Source organism: Chiloscyllium punctatum, chromosome 19, assembly GCF_047496795.1.
Source record: "Chiloscyllium punctatum isolate Juve2018m chromosome 19, sChiPun1.3, whole genome shotgun sequence".
Classification (NCBI taxonomy): domain Eukaryota; kingdom Metazoa; phylum Chordata; class Chondrichthyes; order Orectolobiformes; family Hemiscylliidae; genus Chiloscyllium; species Chiloscyllium punctatum.
Genome location: NC_092757.1, coordinates 85,549,276 through 85,572,481, shown reverse-complemented (window position 1 = coordinate 85,572,481; position 23,206 = coordinate 85,549,276). Strand labels below are relative to the sequence as shown.

At 47.6% G+C, this 23,206-nt stretch overlaps 1 protein-coding gene across 1 annotated transcript; it reads left to right on the top strand.

Moving 5' to 3' along the window:
* The first annotated feature begins 10,025 nt into the window (after nt 1–10,025).
* Nucleotides 10,026–21,813, top strand: mrps23 (mitochondrial ribosomal protein S23). The gene is made up of 5 exons (XM_072589936.1): nt 10,026–10,135; nt 11,305–11,481; nt 15,835–15,912; nt 19,353–19,476; nt 20,893–21,813. The coding sequence occupies exons 1-5, from the start codon at nt 10,092–10,094 to the stop codon at nt 21,052–21,054; spliced, it is 585 nt and encodes a 194-aa protein (XP_072446037.1). The 5' UTR covers nt 10,026–10,091; the 3' UTR covers nt 21,055–21,813.
* The last annotated feature ends 1,393 nt before the right edge of the window (nt 21,814–23,206 follow it).

Below are 23,206 nucleotides of genomic sequence, written 5' to 3'. Positions count from 1 at the left end.
CTTGACTGCACAGTATTACCCAACCTCTGTGATAAAGAATTCCATTGACTCCCTACCCCCTGAAGAAATGCCTCCTCATCTCTCCTCTAACTGGGTGACCATCTACACTGAGGTTATGATTGTAGACTCTCCCATAAGGGGGTAACATCCTTTAGCGTTTCCTCATTAAGCCCATTTAAAATCACAAATGCCTCTCGTTACTCTAAAATCCAATGCACACAAGCCAAACCTACTCAGCCTCTCCTCATAAGAAATCCACACCTCCCCATACCCGGGATGAACTGTGTGTGATTTTATCACCAAGAGCTTTTTCCGGTGACTGGACACAATATCTTATTCTCAGGGTGTTGCTCCCTAATCTTTAAGCACCAGTTTTAATTGGTGACCAAGCTGCTTAAACAAGTATGTCCTGCAAAAAGTGGGGTGGGCGGGTGCGGGCTCCTTGTGGTGAACTGTGGTAGTCTCCTCTCAATCAGAAGGTCCAGGTTTATGTCCCGAGTGCCACGGAGCTGTGTTATAACACGTCCAAGTAAGTTGATTTAAGTTTAGAAAATACATTGTCCTGCATTAGATTTGGGGGGGGTGTGGATGGGGAGTGAGCTTTGCAAAAAGAGACCATTACATACTTTGTAACTATTATGGCTTCGGGTCATTGGGATTGGAGCTATAGAGTTCATTGCTTTTCAAGTATCCACAGAATTTTGCTTTAATTGTGAAAGGAAATGTTTTGTGGTGGTTATCGGTCAGACAGTCTTTTAAAAGTAAATGTTATCATTGATAAAAATTACAGGGTTTTTTTGTGCAGATTAAAATTGGATTAAAATTCAATAACTGCTGCTTTGTGTTAACTCTATCCCCACAATGTGAAAAATCCCTTAAACTGTGCCATTGCCCAGGATTGTGCAGACAATGGTATTTTTGCAGTTGGTTGGTCCTGAAGTGATATCTGATAATATTGCATTGCACATGGCAGTGCAGTGATAACACTGCTTGTTGTCGTTTAGCTTTTTCTGGAATAAGACTTCCATCTCATCAATAATGACCGACACACAGGAATGATGTCCTGGCACTAGAGGAGGTTCACCAGGTTGATTCTGGAGTTGAGGGGGTTGGCTTATGAGGAGAGACTGAGTAGACTGGGATTATATTCATTGGAATTTACAAGAATGAGGGGGGATCTTATTGAAGCATCTAAAATTATGAGGGGAATAGCTTAGTTGGAGGTAGAGAGGATGTTTCCACTGGCAGGTATAACTAGGACAAGAGGGCATAGCCTCAAAATTAGGGGGAGCAGATTTAGGACTGAATTGAGAAGGAACTTCTTTACCCAGAGGGTTGTGAATCTATGGAATTCCCTGCCCAATTAAGTAGTTAACGCTATTTCAGTAAACATTTTTAAAGCTAAGGTTTTTTTTTGAACGATAAAGGAATTAAGGGATATGGTGACAGGTTGGGTAAGTGGATCTGAGTCCATGAAAGGATCAGCCATGATCTTATTGAATGGCGGAGCAGGCTGGAGGGGCCAGACGGCCTACTCCTGCTCCTAGTTCCTGTGTTTGAAGTGTCAGTCGAGAGTATACCTGATGTCACACCAAAGAATGGACATTCTCTGGCAGCTCATTCCATACACGTACCACCCACTGCATGGAAAAATTGCCCCTTGGGTCTCTTTGATATATTTCCCCTCTCATCCTAAACCTATGCCCTCTACTTCTGGACTCCCCGACCCCAGGAAAAGACTTTGTCTATATATCCTATCCATTCCCCTCATAATTTTGTAAACCTCTATAAGGACACCCCTCAGCCTCCGACACTCCAGGGAAAACATATGGTGTCTGTGGTGGACTCAGATAAGTGCATTGGTGCTGAACATGGAAAAATCGAGGACCATTTCACCATCAGAATTCTATCTTCCCTCTTTCAGTAGTTGTAAGAACAGGGACTCCGAGCAGATGATAGCACCCCTCAAACCCACTGCCTTTCAGTGAAATTATGGCTGACATTTAACCTCCACTCTGTGACACTCTTAGTGTCCACAAATGCTATTGATTCCAGTCTTGAATATACTTTATAACTAGGCTGGAGAGCTTCAGAGCTTCAGGCAATTAGCCACGGTCTCCTCCAAACCATAGACATCTCTCTCCATTAGAAATAATGAGGTTGCATGGTGGGTCAGTGATTAGCACTGCTGTCTCCGTATCAGGTACCAGGGTTCAATTCCAACATAGGGTGACTGTCCATGTGGAGTTTGCACATTTTCCCTGCTTCTGGGTGGGTTTCCTCCCACAGTCCAAAGATGTGCAGGTTAGAGTGGATTAGCCAGAGGAAATGCAGGGTTTCAGGGCGAAGGTGGGGGTTGGGTCTGGGTCTGGGTCTGGGTCTGGGTCTGAATGGGATGCCCTTCAGAGGGTAGGTGTGAATTTGATGGACCAAATGGTCTGCTTGCCATGCTGTGGGGAATTCTCTGAAGCAGACTATTTGATTATTAAAGTTGCTGTGAGACTGCTTACATGACTGGTGGCGGTTTTGGGGTGACACAGTGGTTAGCACTGCTGCCTCAGCCCCAGGGACCCGGGTTCAATTCCCACCTCGGGCAACTGTTTGTGTGGAGTTTGCACATTCTCCCCGTGGGTTTCCTCCCACAGTCCAAAAATGTGCAGGTCAGGTGAATTGGCCACGCTAAGTTGCCCGTAGTGTTAGGTGCATTAGTCAGGGGTAAAAATGTAGGGGAATGGGGTCTGGGTGGACTGCTGTTCGGAGGGTTGGTGTGGACTTGTTGGGCCGAAGGGCCTGTTTCCACACTGTAGGTAATCTAATCTAATCTTAACCTGAGGGTCACCACACCTCAAGTGAAGAGAGAGGTTGAGAAGGGGAATCCTTTATGGTCACATCAGCTGGTGTGGGAATTGAACGAACGCTGTTGGTGTCACTCTGAATTGCAAACCAGCTATCTATAATGCTCGTGGGGGGATTAAATAAAAACAGGTTTTGGCCTCCAGCGCTCGAACCAACACTAGCTGGGATCATTCTGAGCTGTACATCATGGCAAAAGTGAAGACTGCAGATGCTGGAGATTAGAGTCAAGATTAGTGTGGTGCTGGAAAAGCACAGCAGGTCGGGCAGCATCCGCAGAGCAGGAAAATTAGCTCATCCCTGATAAAGGGCTTATGCCCAAAACATCGATTTTCCTGCTCCTCGGATGCTGCCTGACCTGCTGTGCTTTTCCAGCGCCACCCTAATCTTGACTTTGAGCTGTACACCATGTCTAGCTAACCAACGCACTGTTAAAATTGCTCCACAGCTTAGTCCTGAGTAGCGCAGAAGCTCTACAACCGTGGAAAGTAACCTCTCCATATCATGGATAGAAGCAGCCCGTTTTCACTTTGTGAAAAACCTTGTTTCCTGAACAGAAGAAGGAACCCAAGCAGAGAATAAAATCCTTAAATATAGCCCTTGTAATGAAAATGCAATTTGACTTATTCAGTAACTGTAAACCAATGGCCCCCGAAAATAATATATACAGTTAAACTCTAGTGAACACAAATCAGCTGGAAACATGTCTGGATCCAGGATTTCTGCAGACTGTTTATGTACATATATACAGTTTTAAAAATAGTTAAATGGACCATTTCTGCCTTAGCTCATTTAATCCGACTGGCTGTAACCAAATCTGAATGTTACACTTCATTAGCAATGAAGTATACTCACATGGAGCTTTTTAATATGTGAAAGGTGGGGTGTGTCCTGACCACTGAATGCTCATATCTGGGAACTGGTGTCTGATTCATGACTTTGACATAAAGGGGAGTGATTTAGTAGATTTGAATGCAGTGCTTAGATGTGGTCTGCTTTTAGACAAAGCAGCAGTTTCAAGGCAGGATCTTGCTTTGGAGAGTCCTTTAGAGACAAAAAAAAACTGCAGATGCTGGATGAACACAGCAGGCCAGGCAGCATCAGGAGGTTGAGGTGTTAACTGAAGAAGGGTTACACCTGAACTGTCCACCTCTCCCCCTCCTGATGCTGCCTGGCCTGCTGTGTTCTTTCAGCCTCTTGCCTGTCTATTTTGGAGAGCCCTTGAGCTTCCTCATGAGGTGAGGAGAGTACATTTTAATTACGAGAGGATCTCAGTGTGACTCTGCACATAGTAGGTCAGGGTACTGTAAGAAATGAAAGCATTCAAAGAATAATGGAATGTAATTTTATTTAATGCTCATGTGGTTTATTTTCCCCAAGCGGGGTCACTTGCAGCAGAGTCTTGCCAAATGATCACAGAGCACAGGGAGACCATTTGGCCCATTCTGTTCATGTCAGGGCTGAAGAGCCGGGAATGTGGGCACAATGTCAGAATGAGATTGCTACTTAGGACAGAGGGTTGGTTAGCCCAGTTGGCTAGACAGTGAGTGTCTGGTTCGGAATAATCCTAACTCATCTTGAGTTCAATCCCAGATGTGCTGTGGTAAATCCTGAAGGCCATTCCTCCTCTTGTTCTTTCTCTCTGCCACCTGCTCCAGAGGTGTGTGATAACATCTCTGTAATAGGTTGATTGGAAAATATCTAATTCCCCTATTGCCAATACCAGATGGCAATTAAACTCTGACTTAACCCAACCTTTGGGGTGGCATGGTGGCTCAGTGTTTAGCCCTGCTGCCTCACTGCTAGGGACCCAGGTTCAATTCCAGCCTCGGGCAACTGTCCGTGTGGAGTTTGCACATTCTGGGTGGGTGTCATCTGGGTGCTCCAGTTTCCTCCCACAATCCAAAGATGTATAGGTCAGGTGAATTGGCCATGCTAAATTGCCCATGGTGTTTAGGGATATGTAGGTTGGGTGTATTAGTCAGGGGTAAGTATAGGGTAGGGTAATGGGTCTGGGTGGGTTACTCTTTGGACGGTCGGTGTGGACTTGTTGGGCCGAAGGGCCTGTTTCCATACTGTAGGGAATCTAATCTAATGTTTCCTCATCAGATGGGAATTAGAGATATTTTCTCATCAATCTGTTCAGAGGGGCTCTGTTATGTTACAATGGTAGATATAAAGATGAAGCAACCTTTCAGATAAGTACTACCATAGGGCTTCAATGTCTGGCTTCCAATGAATAGAATTCAGCAACTTAGACAGATTTTGGTATTATATAATTTAAAACATTGATCGCTTGGTGGTTACAAAGCATAACAGTACGTTTTGAATCTGTAAGGTATTCAGAGCATTTTATTAATATTAATACATCGAGAGATTGAGCCAGCTTACTTCCTATGGCTGGAGGGTCTAGAACTGCCTGTTAACATTTTGTTATGTTTAACTCCATTAAGTCTCCTCCTTCAGACATGCAATCTCTCCTATCTAAAAAGACAAAGGGGCAGCCAACATAGAGGGACACCACCAACAGCAAGTTCAAAGCCACCCACGATCCTGACTATGTTGCCGATCATGTAAGAGTCAGAATCCAGGGACTCCCCTCCTAACTGTACCTCGAGTACATGGACTGCAGTGGTTCAAGAAGGTAGCACACCCCACCACCTCCCCAGAAGGCAGTTAGGAATGGATAACAGATGTGATATCGTGTCACCTTTTACCTTCATTTCAATCTGACTGCTGTTCCTCTGACCTTGGGTCCTTGTTCACAGTTTCGCAGGAACAACTTCAGAATTCAGTGAATGACTTGACAAAAGTTACTAAATGTCTCTAGTACTATTCACAGTGTGTTGATAGATGGTTATACCATTTACACAAAGTAACACTGTAAGATATGCTGGAAACAGTTTTAGAAAGAATTACAGGAGCTGGAAATATAGGATTAATTATTATTTTGGTTTTAAGAGCATGAATCTGATTAATAATCTCTTTGCGATTATGATTGACAACATAATTACCAGCGCAGACCTCCTCCTGCAAGCCCAGCAGAGCTCCCACAGTCTCCAGCAGAGCCTTCATCCTGTAAACCCAGCAGAGCTCCCACAGTCTACAGCAGAGCCCTCATCCTGTAAACCCAGCAGAGCTCCCACAGTCTCCAGCAGAACCCTCCTCCTGTAAAACCCAGCAGCGCTCATACAATGTCCAGCAGAACCCTCCTGTAAACTCAGCAGAGCGCTGTTTCCAGTAGAACTTCCTGTAAACCCATCAGAGTTCCTACAGTCTCCAGCAGAGTTCCCACTGTAAACCCAGCAAAGCTTATACAGTCTCCAGCAGAGCTCCCACAGTTTCCAGCAGAACCTTCTGTAAACCCAGCAGAGCTCCCACAGTTTTGAACAGAACCTTCCGGTAAACCTGGCAGAGCTCCTGTAGTTGCCAGCAGAGTCCTTCTCCTTTAAATCCAGAAGAGCTCCTACAATCTCCAACAGAGTGCTGCTCGCATACACCCAGCAGAGCTCCTGCAGTCCCCATTAGTACCCTCTGTAAACCCAAAAGAGCTCCCAGTTTCCAGCAGAGCCCCCAGAAAAGCCAGCAAAGCTCCTACAAACTCTAGCAAAGCTCCCACAGTTTCTAGCAGAGGTCTCCTCCACTAAACCCAGCACAGCCCCTTGAAAACCCAGTATGGCTCCTACAGTCACCAGCAGCACACCCCTCCTGTTATCCCAACAGAGCTCCTACAGTCTTCAGCAGAACCCACCTCCAGTTAACCCAGTAGAGGTCCTGCAAACTCCTGCAGAATCCTTTCATCAAGTTTTCATTTGAATTTCCCAAATTTTAAGTGGGTTTAACGCTCTGGAGTGAAAGATCTGATGTCCCAGAATAGCTTTATTTAATAGAGATACGATGTAATTGTTTTATGTCACACTGGTTGACATCTAGTCATGTGGCTGATTATTATATCAGTTTGTTGAGTAGATGTTGGACTCGAGAGATCAGTACTGTTGTGTTTTTATTAAAGCTATCATATTTTGATGGGAACGATTCAAATCTGTTTTTTTTTTAACCAAGTTGACATTTGATTTAATGATCTATTTAAATGGAAATAAATTGTGTCTAATCGCAAACTTGTGAATTCTGTGCCAATAATTGCTGCCAATGTGCTGACAAACTGCTCACTGACACCTTTGGTACTGTTCAGCACAAATGAATTGATAGGTTATTTATATAATTTAACACACGAGCAACTAGGGACGGGAAATAAATGCTCGTTCAGCCAATGATGCCCAGGTCCTCGGAGTAAATTTTAAAAAAAATACAATATGCAGCACATAATGCAACTGGGGCTTATTTTAAGAGGCTAAGTGATGGGATACATCTGATTAATGTCCTCCTGTCAATTCTTAGAGATTACTGCCTCTTGCAACTTTTATTAACTTAAACTTACTGTAGCTGTAGTTTGCCTGGGATACAAAAGACAAATATAACAGAAGGAGGAAATATGAAATTAGATTCTCTACAGTGTGGAAACAGGCCCTTCGGCCCAACAAGTCCACACCGACCCTCCGAAGAGCAATCCACCCAGACCCCATTCCCCGACATTAACCCCTTCACCTAACACTATGGGCAATTTAGCATGGCCAATTCACCTAACCTGCACATTTTTGGACTGTGGGAGGAAACCGGAGCACCCAGAGGAAACCCACGCAGACACGGGGAGAATGTGCAAACTCCACACAGATAGTTGCCTGAGGTGGGAATTGAACCCGGGTCTCTGGCCCATCGAAACAGAAAATACCAGATGGCAGCTTCTGAGTAAACAGGAGGAAAAGTGATGAAAGGGATTGTTGACAGTGCTTTCAAGCAGCACGTGTTTTGTAATAACCTGCTCATTGACACCCAGTTTGGCTTTCGTAAGGGCCACTCAGCTCCTGACTTCATTACAGCTTTGCAAAAGTGAGGACTGCAGATGCTGGAGATTAGAGTCAAGATGAGAGCGGTGCTGGAAAAGCACAGCAGGTCAGGCAGCATCCGAGGAGCAGGGAAATCTACGTTTTGGGCAAAAGCCCTTCATCAGGCACCTGCCCGAAATGTTGATTTTCCTGCTCCTCTGATGCTGCCTGACCTGCTGTGCTTTTCCAGCACCACGCTCATCTTCATTACAGCTTTGGTTCATTCATGGACAAAACAGCTGCGTTCCAGAGGATTTGTGATTGGTGCTGAGCATCCCTGCTCCTGACCTTATGATGGAGGGAAAGTCATTGATGAAGTGGCTAAAGATGGTTTGGCTCAGACACTATCCTGAGGAACTAAGGGTTCTTGTGTTTCAATAGTAGTGTCTCTACTTCTAGACCAGGAGGCCTGGGTTTAAGTTCCACTTGCTTCAAATAATTCAAATGTGGTTTTTTTTGCCAAGTTAACATTTCATTTAATGATCTATTTAAATGGAAATACATTGTGTCTAATTGTAACTTGTGAATTCTGTGTCAATAATTGCTGTCAATGTGCTGACAAACTGCTCACTGACACCTTTGGTGCAGTTCAGCACAAATGAATTGATAGGTTATTTATATCTAGGGACGGGCAATAAATGCAGAGATGTCTTGGAACTGAAATGACTGACTTCCACCAACTATAACCATATTATTTGTGCTAGGTATGACTCCAACCAGAACAGAGTTTTCCCTCCCCCAGACTTCAGTTTGACTAGGGTTCCATGTTGCCACACTCAGTCCACTCCCCTGATGTACTTATGTAATGTATGATTTGTCTGGTTACCACACAAAACAATATTTTTCACTGTATCTCAGTGCACACAACATTAATAATAAGTCAATTCAAAGGGCAGTCATTTTCACCTCGCCTTTGGAGCTCAGCTCATTGAGATAAGGAGCCATGGGCAAAAATGGATGCCCATTGGTAGTCCATGAAGGGAATTAAAAGAATTACATATTGAGATGGAAAAGCCATTTGGACAGGGATGATATTCCTGGCTGTTGGGCAGATCTTGCCCTTGAACCTAGCCCTGGCCCGTTCACAGATAAGACCATAAGACATAGGAGCAGAAGTTAGGCCATTCAGCCCATCAAGTCTGCTCCACCAATCAGTCATGACTGATAAGTTTCTCATCCCCATTCTCCTGCTTTCTTCCTGTTACCCTTCATCCCTTTGACAATCAAAACATATCTGTCTTAGTCTTAAACATACGTAATGACCTGGCAGCGAATTCCATAGATTCACCACTCTCTGTCTTAAGAAGTTTCTTCTTATCTATGTTCTAAAAGGACTTCCTTTTACTCTGAGGTCATAGCCTCTCCTACCAATGGAAACATCTTCCCAACATCCACTCTGTCCAGGCCATTCAGTATTCTAACTCTGGCTATTGGACCCTCCACCTTCCACCAACACTTTTCTGGGCTCTGATATTGGACTTGAAATATCAACTGTTTCTCGTTCCCAGGTGTTGCAAGGTCTGCTGAGTTTCTCCAGCACTTTCTGTATTTCTGTATTCATATTATGTATAACACAGATACTTATATTACACACAGAGTCATAGAGATGTACAGCACAGAAACAGATCCTTTGGTCCAACTCGCCCATGCCGACTAGATATCCTAAATTAATCTGATCCTGTTTCCCAGCACTTGGTCCGTATCCTTCCAAACCTTTCCTATTCATATACCCATAAAGATGCCTTTTAAATGTTGTAATTGTACCAGCCTCCACCACTTCCTCTGGCAGCTCATTCCATACACGCACACACCACCCTCTGTGTGAAAATGTTTTATATCTTTTATATCTTTCCCCTCTCACCCTAAACCTGTGCCCTCTAATTCTGGACTCCCCCACCCCAGGGAAAAGACTTTGCCTATTTACCCTAACCATGCCCCTCATAATTTTATAAACTACATTAAATATATACCACTAGTCTGTATTTACACCTATAGTATTCACCACACACTACAATACATGAGATATAGGATATAGTATACATGAGATGTGGTGTAGTACAGTGCCCTATGGGGTCCCCTGGAGCAGTCAGTCAGCCCCGCCCCCTCGCCTGCCTGTCAGTCACACTAGGGGCGGGCCTCCCTGATCGATGTGCGCGCGCTGGATGGATCACCCCTGGCTCGGGTTTGATTGGTGGGGCCTGGAGGACTGTGGATTGTTTCCGGTTGAGGGTTCAGGAGGCGGCGCGGGGGTGAGGGAGGGGGGTAGAGTGTCTCTCTGTGAGGGTCTGTGTCCCGATGGCGGGGAGTCGGCTGGAGAAATTCGGCACCATCTTCACCAGGTGATGGGAGGGTCATTATAGACAGGACCGCATGATAATGGCAATCCACCCCCTCCCCACCCCCACCCCCTCCCCCTCCCCCACCCCCTCCCCCTCCCCTCCCCCTCCCCCTCCCCTCCCCCACCCCCTCCCCCTCCCCCTCCCCCACCCCCTCCCTCCCCCCTCCCCCTCCCCTCCCCCTCCCCTCCCCCACCCCCTCCCCCTCCCCCTCCCCCACCCCCTCCCCCTCCCCCTCCCTCCCCCCTCCCCCTCCCCCCTCCCCCTCCCCCTCCCCCTCCCCCTCCCCCTCCCCCTCCCCTCCCCTCCCCCCCTCCCCCACCCCCACCCCCTCCACCCCCACCCCGTCCCCCTCCCCCTCCCCTCCTCCCCCTCCCCTCCCCACCCCCACCCCCCCCACCCCCTCCCCCCTCCCCTCCCCCCTCCCCTCCCCCCTCCCCCACACCCTCCCCTCCCCCACCCCCACCCCCTCCCCCCTCCCCACCCCCTCCCCTCCCCCCGCCCCACCCCCACCCCCCTCCCCCACCCTCTCCCCTCCCCACCCCTCCCCTCCCCCCCCACACATCCCCCCTCCCCTCCCCCACCCCCTCCCCCACCCCACCCCACCCCACCCCCACCCCCCTCCACCCCCACCCCCCTCCCCCACCCCCTCCCCCACCCCACCCCCTCCCCCACCCCACCCCCACACCCACCCCCACCCCCCACCCCCTCCCCGCCCCCACCCCCTCCCCACCGCCTCCCCCCCCATCCCCTCCCCCTCCCCCTCCCCCCCATCCCCTCCCCCCATCCCCTCCCCCCCATCCCATCCCCACCCCCATCCCCACCCCCTCCCCATCCCCACCCCCTCCCCATCCCCACCCCCTCCCCATCCCCACCCCCTCACCTCCCCACCCCCTCACCCCCTCCCCTCCCCCCACCCCTCCTCCCCCCCCACCCCTCCTCCCCCCCCACCCCTCCTCCCCTGCTCCCCCCCCCGCACTCCCCCCACTCCACCCACACCCTCCACTCCCCCCACACCCTCCACTCCCCCCACCCCCTTTCCCCCCTTCCCCCCTTCCCCCCCCCCCCCCTTCGAATTTCTTGCAAATCCAGCCTTTCCGTTCATCTAGGTTTGTTATGGTAAATAAAGGTGAGGAAATCCACCAACCCTTTGCCTTTGTTTTAAACTGTAGGGTGCGGGACTTGTTGCGAGCTGGTGTCATGAAGGAGTCGGAGAAACCTTGCTGGTACGATGTTTACGCTGCTTTCCCTCCAAAGTATGAGCCAGTCTACGCACAACCGAAGGAGAGATTTGGTAAAGTGCAGGACCCGGTTCAGGAGATTTTCTACCAGGAGGACACGATTCGAGCGTATGTTCTGCTTTCATTTTGTTTGACAGTTGATGGTGTTGCAGGTGTTTAAAACGCCAGCAACACTGTGCCCATCAGGATTCAGCATTGCAGAAAGAAACTGTAAATGTTTTGGGTCTGTGGTTTTTTTTGTCTGAACCAGAAAAGATTGGAACTGTAACAAGTTTAATTGAACAATGAGGCAGGGAAAAGCTCAGGCAGGAGATACAGAACACAAAGCACTGTATGTGATGAAGTAGAAGATAAAAGTGATCAAAGGGAGGGTGGTAACAGGAGATCTTTCAGGTGCTGACCATCCAACACCTACATGGACTGACAGAATGTGAAACTGAATTCACTAGTTTGGTATTTGGGGCTGATACCTGAAGTGACGACATAATCCATTGGTTTTCTGCAAAAGGAGATGGTAATAAGCCAAGTAAAGGATATAAAGATGGGGCTGAGAGAAGCCATGCCTTAGTGACAGCTGAGCCATTTCCAGCCTCTCAGTTCTGCTTTCACCTTCTCTCATTTCACTTGGGGTTGCTGGTTGATCACTGTTCTCCGTTTCCCACTGTCAATTACTCCTTTCTCATCCAATCTTGCTGCATTAATGTAATTGCCGACACATCCTTCCATCCATTTTTGGTCATCCTCCTCTCCTTCAGTCTCTCACTGTCTCACTCTCTCTGACACCATTCAATCTCCACCTTGGTATTTCAGTGCTCCCGAAGTACAATGTAATGATGCTGGGTTTGAGTACCACCCTACTGCACTGAGACCATAAGCAATAGGAACGGGAATAGGCCACTCAGCCCCTTAAGCCTGCTCCCCAGTTCTTCCCCATAACCCTTAATTCCCCAATGGATCATCTGTCTATTTATCTCATTTATTTGGCAGCACGGTGGTTCAATGGTTGGCACTGCTGCCTCACAGCGCCAGGGACCCAGGTTTGATTCCCGCCTCGGGTGACTGTCTGTGTGGAGTTTGCACCATTAGATTACTTTAGATTAGATTATTTACAGTGTGGAAACAGGCCCTTCGGTGGGTGGAAACAGGTCCGCGTGGGTTTCCTCCGGGTGCTCCGGTTTCCTCCCACACTCCAAATATGTGCAGGTCAGGTGAATTGGCCATGCTAAATTGCCCGTAGTGTTAGGTAAGGGGTAGATGTAGGGGTATGGGTGGGTTGCGCTTCGGCGGGGCGGTGTGGACTTGTTGGGCCGAAGGGCCTGTTTCCACACTGTAAATAATCTAATCTAAAGTAATCTAATGGTGCAAACTCCACACAGTCAGTCGCCTGAGGCGGGAATTGAACCCGGGTCTTTGGCGCTGTGAGGCAGCTGTGCTAACCACTGTGCCACCGTGCCGCCCATCTCCTAGTGTCTGTGTGGGTTTTCTCCTGCAGTCCAACGTTATGCAGGTCAGGGTGAATTGGCTATACTAAATGGCCCATAGAGTTAGGTGCATTAGTCGGGGTAAAATATAGGGTAGGGGAATGGGTCAGGGTGGGTTACTCTTCAGAGGGTCGGTGTGGACTTGTTGGGCCGAAGGACCTGTTACCACGCTGTAGGGAATCTAATCTCAGCCTGAAATATACATAAGGTCTCTGCCTCCACAGCTGTCTGTGGCAAGGAGTTCCAACGGGTCGGTGCATTGAGTATAGGAGTTGGGAGGTCGTGTTGTGGCTGTACAGCACATTGTTTGGATTACTTTTGGAATCTGCATTCAGTTCTGGTCTCCTTCCTATCGGGAAGATGTTGTGAAACTTGGAAAGGGCTCCGAAAAGACTTACAAGGATGTTGCCAGGATTGGAGGGTTTGAGCTATAGGGAGAGGCTGAACAGGCTGGGGCTGTTTTCCCTGGAGCATCGGAGACCAAGGGACGACCTTATAGAGGTTTATAAAGTCATGAGGGGCGTGGATAGGATAAACAGACAAGGTCTTTTCCCTGGGGACGGGAGTCCAGAACTAGAGGGCATTGGTTTAAGGTGAGAGGGGAAAGATTTAAAAGGGAGACCTAAGGGGTAACATTTTCACGCAGAGGGTGGTGTGTGTATGGAACAAGTTGCCAGAGTAAGTGGTGGAGGCTGGTGCAATTATAGCATTTAAAAGGCACCTGGATGGGTATGTGAATAGGAAGGATTTGGAGGGATATGGGCAAAATGCTGGCAGGTGGGACTAGATTAATTTAGGATATCTGGTCAGTTTGGACTGGTTGGACCGAAGGGTCTGTTTCTGTTCTGTACATCTCTATGACGCAATCCTCTTTAGGCAGAAACTCTTCCTCATCTCGGTGTTAAATTTCCATCCTTCATTGTGAGGCCGTGCCCTTTTGGTCCTACATGCTCACATTTATTTCTAGCTAGAGCTTACGTTTCTATCCCAAACTCCTACCTCTCCCACAACTGATCCCAGATACTTCAATGTTGTCACTTCCTCCAGGTTGTCTTCAGTAATACTTACACCGTCCCTCTGCCAATGGTAGGCTCCAGCTGACAGTCCATGTTGTAAATCTTTGGAGTCCTGCCCTTTCCCCCGTGTGTTCACCATCCCCAGCACATAGCTCAATGTCATCTGCAAGTGATGTTGACCATGGCCCCTCCATTCCCGGCAGCTGCTAACTGCAGATACGGGAGCAGTAGTCCTGACTATAAGAGACAAGTTAAACAACGGTTGCTCCCTGAAGGAAGCAACCAACATCTGAGAGGAGTGCAGATAAAGATAAGTCCAGCTTAGTTCACCAGTGCAAACAGAGGGGAAAAAAATCTCTAATCACATTGTATAGCTGGATCCGGTTTAATAAAATTTAGCTGTGCTCTCATCAACCCAATATGTTCAGAGTGTTAATTTCTGATTCCCATGAAAGTTCCAAAATGTTCTTTAATCACCAACTGATCTGGCAGGGCCAGGGTCTGCAGAACAGAGGAAGCTGAAAGGAAAACTAACTGATTTGTAAAGAAATGGAGGCGTTTAAATAGTGTGTGAGGATGACCCTGTTCCCCTGGGTTGAGGAGTCCATTAAAGGGGGTTTAGATTTATAACAGGAGGGAAAGAGTTTGTGGGGAAGTCTCTTCGCCCAAAGCAAACTGGAGGGAAGGTGGGTTTTGGTCTACTGTCTGAATGTGTGGTAGAAGTGAAAATTCTCATCATATTTAAGAAATATTTGGCCATATATTGCAAAATACTGCAACTTAAAAGGCTGTAGACTTAAGAGGTGGAATGTGGGATTAGACTGGACAGCTGTTTATTGGTCAGCACAGACACCAAACCACCTCCTTCCTTGCTTTAAATTTCTATAAGTCTACACTTTCACTGAAGGTTCTCCCCCAGCAGATGGTCTAAGAACACGCCGTGGCTGTGGGTGTCTTCAGATCTGTGTTCCTTTCTGCCCCAGCTCCCCTCAGAAAAGGCAGTCTTCAGTATCTCCCTGTCCCTGAAGCTGGGATATGGGGCGATCACAGCAGAGCAGGGGGGGGGAAGATCAAAACCACGGTAATGGCTGAAGCAAACACCTCGCTGCACAAGGTCCCTCTGAAAACTGGGAGTTGGCTGGAGCCAAGCACTACAAAAACAACTTGTAATTGTATAGCACCTTTTCATTAATAAAACATCTCAAAGCCACTTCACAGAAACATTCTAAAACAAAGCATGGCACCGAGCTGTTTAAGAGTACTGGTCAGATGACCAAAAAAGCTTACTCAGGGAGAGAGGCTTTAAGAAAGAGGCAGAGAGGTGTAGGGAGGGGAGTGCAAAGCTGTTAACCCAGGCACAAACTGAAGCTGTGGTCACCACTTGGAAGGGCAATTAAAATTGGAGCTTCTGAGGAGGCCAGAGTTCAAGGAGCACAGAGATCCTGGAGATACTTCCTTGGGCTGAAGGAGATTGCAGAGATGAGATGAAAGACCAGGGAGGAATTTGAAAATATTAGAATCCCAAATTAAATATTAGAACTAAAGATGCTGCTTCACCGGGATCCTTTGTAGGTGAGTGACCGCAGGGTAATAGATAAAAGGGATTTGCTGCAAGTTAAGACAAAGGTAGCAGATTTTTGGATAACTTCCAAGTTTCTGGACGACAGAATGTGCGCAAGATCAGCCAGGAATACACTATGGTTGTCAGGTCCAGAAATAGCCAAGGTACGAGTGAGGGCTTCCAAAAGCTGATAAGTCAAGAGGGAGTGAAATCGAATGATGTTACTGAAGTGAACCTCGCTGGTTTTCATGATGGTGCAAGGCTGGGTTTGTGCAAATATCATGATGTAAAACCAGGTCGTCCCAGGTCTCATTGAATGATGGACAAGGTTTGAGGGGATGAATGCCCTCTTCCTACTATTTGATGCACATAAACTTGTTTCATTCTGCATTTTTAATTGCAGGAAATTCTATGAGGTGTATGGGAATGGCCCAAGACCATTTGACCTCACACGATCCAATTTTGTTTCCACTTGTCAAAGGTAAGGAAGATCCTTGTTTGTATTCCTAGCTTCCTCCTTGGCCCAGACCCAGCAGTTGATTATTGTCATTTATTAATTGGATGTGGACATTTATTACCCATCCCTAATTGCCCTTGGTGACTTGCTGCAATCCATACCATATAGGGGGCTGCACTATGCTGTAAGGATGACATAATGGAACAGTAATATATTTCCGAGTCAGGGTGGTGAGTGACGGAGCAGGGAGCTGGCAGGTGGAGGCGTTCCCATGGATCTGCGGCCTTTGTTGTTCAAGGTGGAAGGGGCAATTAGTTTGGGAAGTGCTGTCTTAGCAGCCTTGATGACTTGTTACAGTGCATCTTGTATATGGTGCACACATAGTGCAACTGTGCATTATTGGGCTGAAGGGCCTGTTCCCACACTTGTAGGGGTTCTATATTTTCTATATATCACTGGTGGAGGCAATGAATGTTGAGGTTGGCAGACTGGGTGCCAATCAAGCGGGCTGCTTTGACACGGATAGTGTCAAGCTTCATGAGTGTTGTTGGAACTGTACCCATCCAGGTGAGCAGGGAGTATTCCATATCACTCCTGACTTGTGCCTTGTAGTTGGTGGACAGGCTTTGGGGAGTCAGGAGGTGAATCCCCAGTCTCTAACCTAGCTACAGTGGGGATGTGGCTGGTTCAGTTCATTTTCTGGTTAATGGTCACTCCCTCAGGATGTTGATGCAATCTGTAGACTAACCAATGGGTGACTGCTGCTTACACATTAGCTGTGGACTGTAGGTTCACACTGTCCGTATTGGCTGCTTTGCTGCACATGATGATCTCGGTTGAAGACTTTGCCATGAGGACTTTGTTTCTCTGGCGTGATCGCCGTTCACTGGCTCTTGTCCTCTGGCCTGCGATTGACACAGGTGGATGGTCTAGTCTCTAACCTTTGTCTCCAGCACACCCCTAGATTAGGAGAAAGTGAGGACTGCAGACGCTGGAGATCAGAGTCATAACGTGTGGTGCTGGAAAAGCAGAGCCAGCCAGGCAGCATCCGAGGAGCAGGAGAATCGAAGTTTCGAGCATAAGTCCATTGTCAGGAGTGAGGCTTGTGGGCCGGGGGTCTGAGAGATAAATGGGAGGGGCTACCTTCCCCCCCCAGTCCCATCCTCTCCCATTTATCTCTCAGCCCCCCCACCCCCCTAGATTACTCTAGTCAAGGCTGTTTCTGATCCCCTGAATCTTTAAAAATAAAACTAGTTACCAAATTAACTGAATCCAGCTACATAAATAACTCAAAAGTGACAAGTTCAGTGCCCCAACCATTTGCCCATTGGGTAGTTTGAAATAAATTGTTAAGTTGAAGTAAACATACAAAACATATGACGAGGATATAGTTGGGGGTGGGGGGGCAACCCTGGCAACATCCTTGTAAATCTTTTCTGACCCCTTTCAAGTTTCGCAACATCTTTCCGATAGGAAGGAGACCAGACTTGCACGCAATATTCCAACAGTGGCCTAGCCAATGTCCAACATGACCTCCCAACTCCTGTACTCAATACTCTGACCAATAAAGGAAAGCATACCAAACGCCTTCTTCCTATCTACCTATGACTCCACTTTCAAGGAGCTATGAACCTGCTCTCCAAGGTCTCTTTGTTCAACAATTACCATTAAGTGTATAAGTCCTGCTAAGATTTGCTTTCCCAAAATGCAGCACTTCGCATTTATCTGAATTAAACTCCATCTGCCACTCCTCAGCCCATTGGCCCATCTGGTCAAGATCTCGTTATAATCTGAGGTAACCCTCTTTGCTGTCCACTACCCCTCCAATTTTGGTGTCATCTGCAAACTTACTATATTTACCTGTTATGCTCACATCCAAATCATTTATATAAATGACGAAAAGTAGTGGACCTAGCACCGATCCTTGTGGCACTCCACTGGTCACAGGCCTCCAGTCTGAAAAACAACCCTCCACCACCACCCTCTGTCTTCTACCTTTGAGCCAGTTCTGTATCCAAATGGCTAGTTCTCTCTATATTCTGTGAGGTCGAACCTTGCTGATCAGTCTCCCATGGGGAACCTGTTGAGCGCCTTACTGAAGTCCATATAGATCACGTTCACTGCTCTGCTCTCATCAATCCTTTTCATTACTTCAAAAAATCGCATGTATACTGAAACCAAACAAAAGACACTGTTGTGAATAGACTTTATTACACAATTGAATATTTACACATACAGCCCGTTCAGGGCAAAGCTAACATCAAAAAAATGAGGGGGGGGGGTGGTTAGATAAGGAGAGAGCGAGGGGAGTTGGGGGGGAATAAAGCACTGAATCTTCCACAGAGCCAGTCTCTCTCTCAAGGCATCAAGAGCACTGATGGACACTGCCTGCTCCCTCTGCAGTGACAGCCAGGCTCGAACGTGACCACAGAAGAGGAGCAGGCAGTCGTCAGAGATGACCCCCTCCACCACCCGCTGCCTGGACTTATTTATAGCCAGGCCAACGAGGAGATTCTCCGACCTGCCCACACCCCTCGGCACCGGGGTGTCCTAAGACCAGGAGCATGGGCTAAGGTGCAACCAAAAGCACAGCAAAAGGTTTCTCTCATAACTGACAAGGGAATGCAAACGTCCACAGCCAATATGCATATGGTCCACGGGCACCACAGTACCACAAAACAGTCAGGCTGGGAGCCTATGAACCGCTGCAATCTGTGGTTATAAGGGACTGCTGTATGCAACACCCTCCACCCCAGATCCCTGATGGGAAAGAGGAAGACTCTGGTATAGACACTTCTCCACTAGGGAACCCTGCCCCCCCCCCCCCCCCCCCCCACCCCCGCTACCCCAGCAGCAAATAAGTGTGCCAAGGTGTGCGTAGTTACGCTTCTTAAAGGAACATATACTTGGTATTGCAACACAAGAATTAAGAGTGGGACTAATGGATTACTCTTCAAAAGAGCCATCACAAAGCTGGTGGATTGAATGGTTCTCTCCTGTGCTGCCCTGGTCTTTGTTACTGCACCTGTCTCCTGGACCAGCTCCCAAGTCAGCTGACCAGGTTCATCCTCTCTTTGTCCTGTTTGTAAAGCCCTAGTTTATTAACATTTACAGCTTTCTGGTAATTTATAAACTATCTTCACCCACAACTGAAATCTCAAACCTGGTTTCCAAAAAGGTGTTCTGCCATTTCCAATCTAGGTAAATTCTTCCTGAACCCGGGATCAGCTGCACAAGTCCCGATGAAGGGCTTATGCCGGAAACGTCGATTCTCCTGCTCCTCAGATGCTGCCTGATCTGTGCTTTTCCAGCACCACACTCTCGACTCTGATCTCCAGCATCTGCAGTCCTCACTTTCTCTCAGCTGTACAAGTGTCCCAGGATATTTTTTTCCCCTTCTGTTTTTGTTGGATCCCTGCCTGAGGTTGGGAGCTCCACGCCATGTCTGACCTTCTCTTTCCTAGGTTTGTGGAAAAGTGCCAGGAGCTGGAGGCACAAGGTGAAGTGGACGAAGAGAAGTTATTTGAGGCGACCAGCCGGGCACTGCTCATGGACGGAGTTGTGTTGCGAAGGAGAGGCCGAGCCGGAGTGAGTATCACCCAAATTTGTTTCCACCCTGAGAGCGTCGGTGCTTGGGTGTGGTAGCTTGGAAAGGAGAGATACTATCTATCTGTGAGGAGTTTGCACATCCTCCCTGTGTCTGCGTGGGTTTCCTCTCACAATCCAAAAGTGTGCAGGTTTGGTGAATTGGCCTGGGGAAATTGCCCATAGTGTTCAGGGGTGTGTAGGTTTGGTGCATTAGTCAGGGGTAATTGTAAAAGTAACAGGGTGGGAGAATGGGTCTGGGTGGGATACTCATTGGAGGGTCGGTGTCAACCTGTTGGGCCAAATGGCTTGTTTCCACACTGTAGGGATTTCCGTGATTCTATCCAGTCGTCTTGACCAAAGATTTGGGAATCAAGCTTCACTCCACTGTCTTGAGCTGTAATCCAGACCCCTACCCCACCTCCCCAGTCCCAGAACAAAAAAGGTCTAAGGCAGCGGGAATGCTGCTGTGTTGGAGCTGCTGAGTTAATCTGCGAAGCATCTCTCTGGCAGAGCTGGCCCCTCTTCCACATTGGTTTATTCACTTTACTCAGTGCTGTATAAGTGCAGAGTAATGTCCCCTTCTACAGACCAGCTCCCTGCTACACGGAAATTAGTTACTTTCAAGCAGTTGAACTGAATTAACCAAATGAACCAGTGGAGGCCTCTTAAGCATGCACCTTAACAAAAATCAAATCTCCAAATGAACCTGGTAAAATTTAAACTGAAGTTTGATTGTGGGGTGCACAGGAGACCTGGTGCACCAGTGAAGACTACGTCCTCCTCATCCTCCTGGGGTCACCCAGGTACGAAAGGAGCTCGAGAAGAGAGGCAGGCCATCAGGCTGAATGACCAGCTCAGCTGCCCAGGGCATGGACTTGTTTACGGCCATCTCAACCAGGCTTGTTTCTTAATACTGTTTAACTGTAAAATACAAGGTCTGGTTCTTGTGGATATTTCTAGTCAACCTGTTCAGAACTGTTACTATACACATCTGGACCGTGGGACTTGGGTCTGTGCCTTCTGACCCAGAGGTACGGGCACTATCGCTCCACAGAAGGGCCCAAAAGACTGGCTCTTTTAAGCATGCCCTGATCTTTCCCCAGTTAGTATCAGCTGCTTTGAATCACAATATACATATTCCAGTGAGACTGCATATACCCATTAGTGCTGACTTCTGGATGTAACTTTAAAGCAAGGCTGCTTAGGGATTGCAAGGGATCTCGTGGTCTGGCTGGAGAAAGAGCAGGGTAGATCTCCCTAGTTGTCTTGGTCAATGTTGATCCCTCAATCGACACTGGGCTGTTGGCTTCATCGCTGTTTGTGAGAGCCAGCTGTGAGCAAGGTGGTGCAAGTCCAACTCGGGCAAGTATCCATCGCTGTCTAACCCTCCCCAAATAACTTTGTTGTGATTTTCAGATATCAGGCTTTGCGAGTGACGATCCCCAGGACTCCAAGACACGGAACCCAGTGTTGGACATGAAGCTGCAGGACCTGCTGAAAGGGATGCAGGAGGAGCAGCAAGAACAAGCTCAGGAGGAGAGGCAGCTCCAGGCACAACAAGAGACACAGTCGCACTGACAGGTGTCTGCTCGCCACACGCTTACAAACTGTTTTGTACAAGTGGAAATGAACAGCAACACCCACCTCCACCCACCTCCCCCCACCCACCTCCAAATCCCAGGGCTCGCCCCGAAGTGTTATGCATCATTCCTGAATGTTGCAGTCTACTTAAATCAGAAAATCTGGCAATCGATATTCTTCAACACACTGATTTGTAATAACTGTCAGGTCCAGTATCTTCATTAGATCATGAGCTAGTTAAATACAACCTGTTACTTAGATTTTAACAATCCCAGTTCTGTGTACAGGTTGATTGGGGTGCTCCTGGCAGTTTATTTTTCCAAATAACTTACTGAAAGGAAAATGAGCCTTGGTAGCTGCCAATGCACTGTGCTAAGGGCAGCACAGTGGCTCAGTGGTTAGCACTGCTACCTCACAGCGCCGGGATCCCAGGTTCGATTCCAGCCTCTGGCGACTGTCTGTGTGGGTTTCCTCCCACAGTCTAAAGATGTGCTGGTCAGGTGAATTGGCCACGCTAAATTGCCCGTAGTGTTAGGTGCATTAGACCAAATAGGTTGGGGTGGGTTACTCTTTGGGGGGTCGGTGTGGACTGGTTGGGCCGAAGGGCCTGTAGATTAGAATCTAATCTAAAATCTCGTGCTAATCAAACGTTTTGACATGGGACAAAGTTCCCCCAGACCCACTGCCAGACTGCAACTACATATTTGTGCAGCCAGTTGTAAATATATTTTTTTGAAATTAATATCCTTTCTTTTCCCTTTGCTTCTCTGGGTCACTGTTTGGTTCCTGAGTTACAATTCCACACACGCACCAGCAACTTGACCAAATGATCACTTTTCATTTGGGAACTGAGACGCTCGGTGTCAGAGGTTTCTCAAGCACAGTGTGCAAATTAAAACAAATCCTGTATGTCGGTACATTGTGAGAAATGGGGCTTCCAGTGCTGTCACTGCCTGAGTACCGCACTGGTAGAGTTACAAAGGTGGTATACAGTATAGTTGTGTGAGGTTCCTGTTTTAGACCACACTCTGCATCATGATCCCCCTGTGGGGTTGCATATTGAGCAGCAGTTAGATTTGCAAGTTCTGAGGGAGCACTACTGGCTGTGGAGCAGAGACTTGGGATTCGATAGACTTGGGATTCGATAACCCTGAGATTGACTGAGGGTTTACGTTTGTGCAGTCTCTGTCATGGTAGTTAGCTCAGTGGCTTTTGTGACCGTGTGCCCAGTTTTCACTCTGGGGCTGCACTGAGTGGGAAGCCTTAAGATGGAGCTAGAGCAGATTGAAGTTTGAGAAACTTGTCTTACATTGTCACTGCCCAAGTACCTTGAAATCTGAAGCACTCTGACCGTAGATTGCAAACACTTCCTTTGGCTATTTCAAATATTAAAGAGGGTCTTTTCTTTTCCCTGTCTAGTCACTCTTTTAGGTTTTTTTATTTCTACGTCCTTTTGCCATGCTTGTTGCTTCATTCATCCACCTGCTTCCATCAATGCCTATGTTACTTCCACACTTCACTATTGCAGTCCACAACACCCCATCTACTGCTCTTTGTAACCTTGAGCTCATCCAAAACTCTGCTGACCACATCCTTGTTGGGCACAAGACCTGTTTGCCTATAACCCCTGTGCTCAATAGCCCACGCTCATCAACACGTGATTTTAAAATTCCTTGTTTTCAAGCCTTGTTTTCAAATCCCTCTATCATCTCGTGCCCACTCCTGATTTTCAATCCCACTCCGTTGGCGGCTGTGTCTTCAGCTAATTCTGAAGCTTTTCAATCCCCTCGCTAAATCTCTTTGTCTTTCTGTCTCCCTCAGTCTCTGTCTCTGGCCAAGCTTTGAACCAGCTACTTTAGTGTTCCCGAGTGATTTGACGTGAGATTTCATTTGCTTGTGCTTCTGTGAAATGCGTTGTGATGTTTGTGACTACAGTGGATGTAATATAGAAATGCAAATTGTTCATGACAGGATTTGGTCCATGTTAGCTAGTGTCTAGAGCGCGCAAGATACTGTTTAACCCATTGGTGAGGCCTCTTCTGGAGTACTGTTCTGGTCACTCCGTTATAGGAAGGACATTATTAAGGTAGAGAGGGTTCAGAACAGATTTGCCAGGTTGTTGCTTGGAGTGGAACGTTTGAGTTAGTGT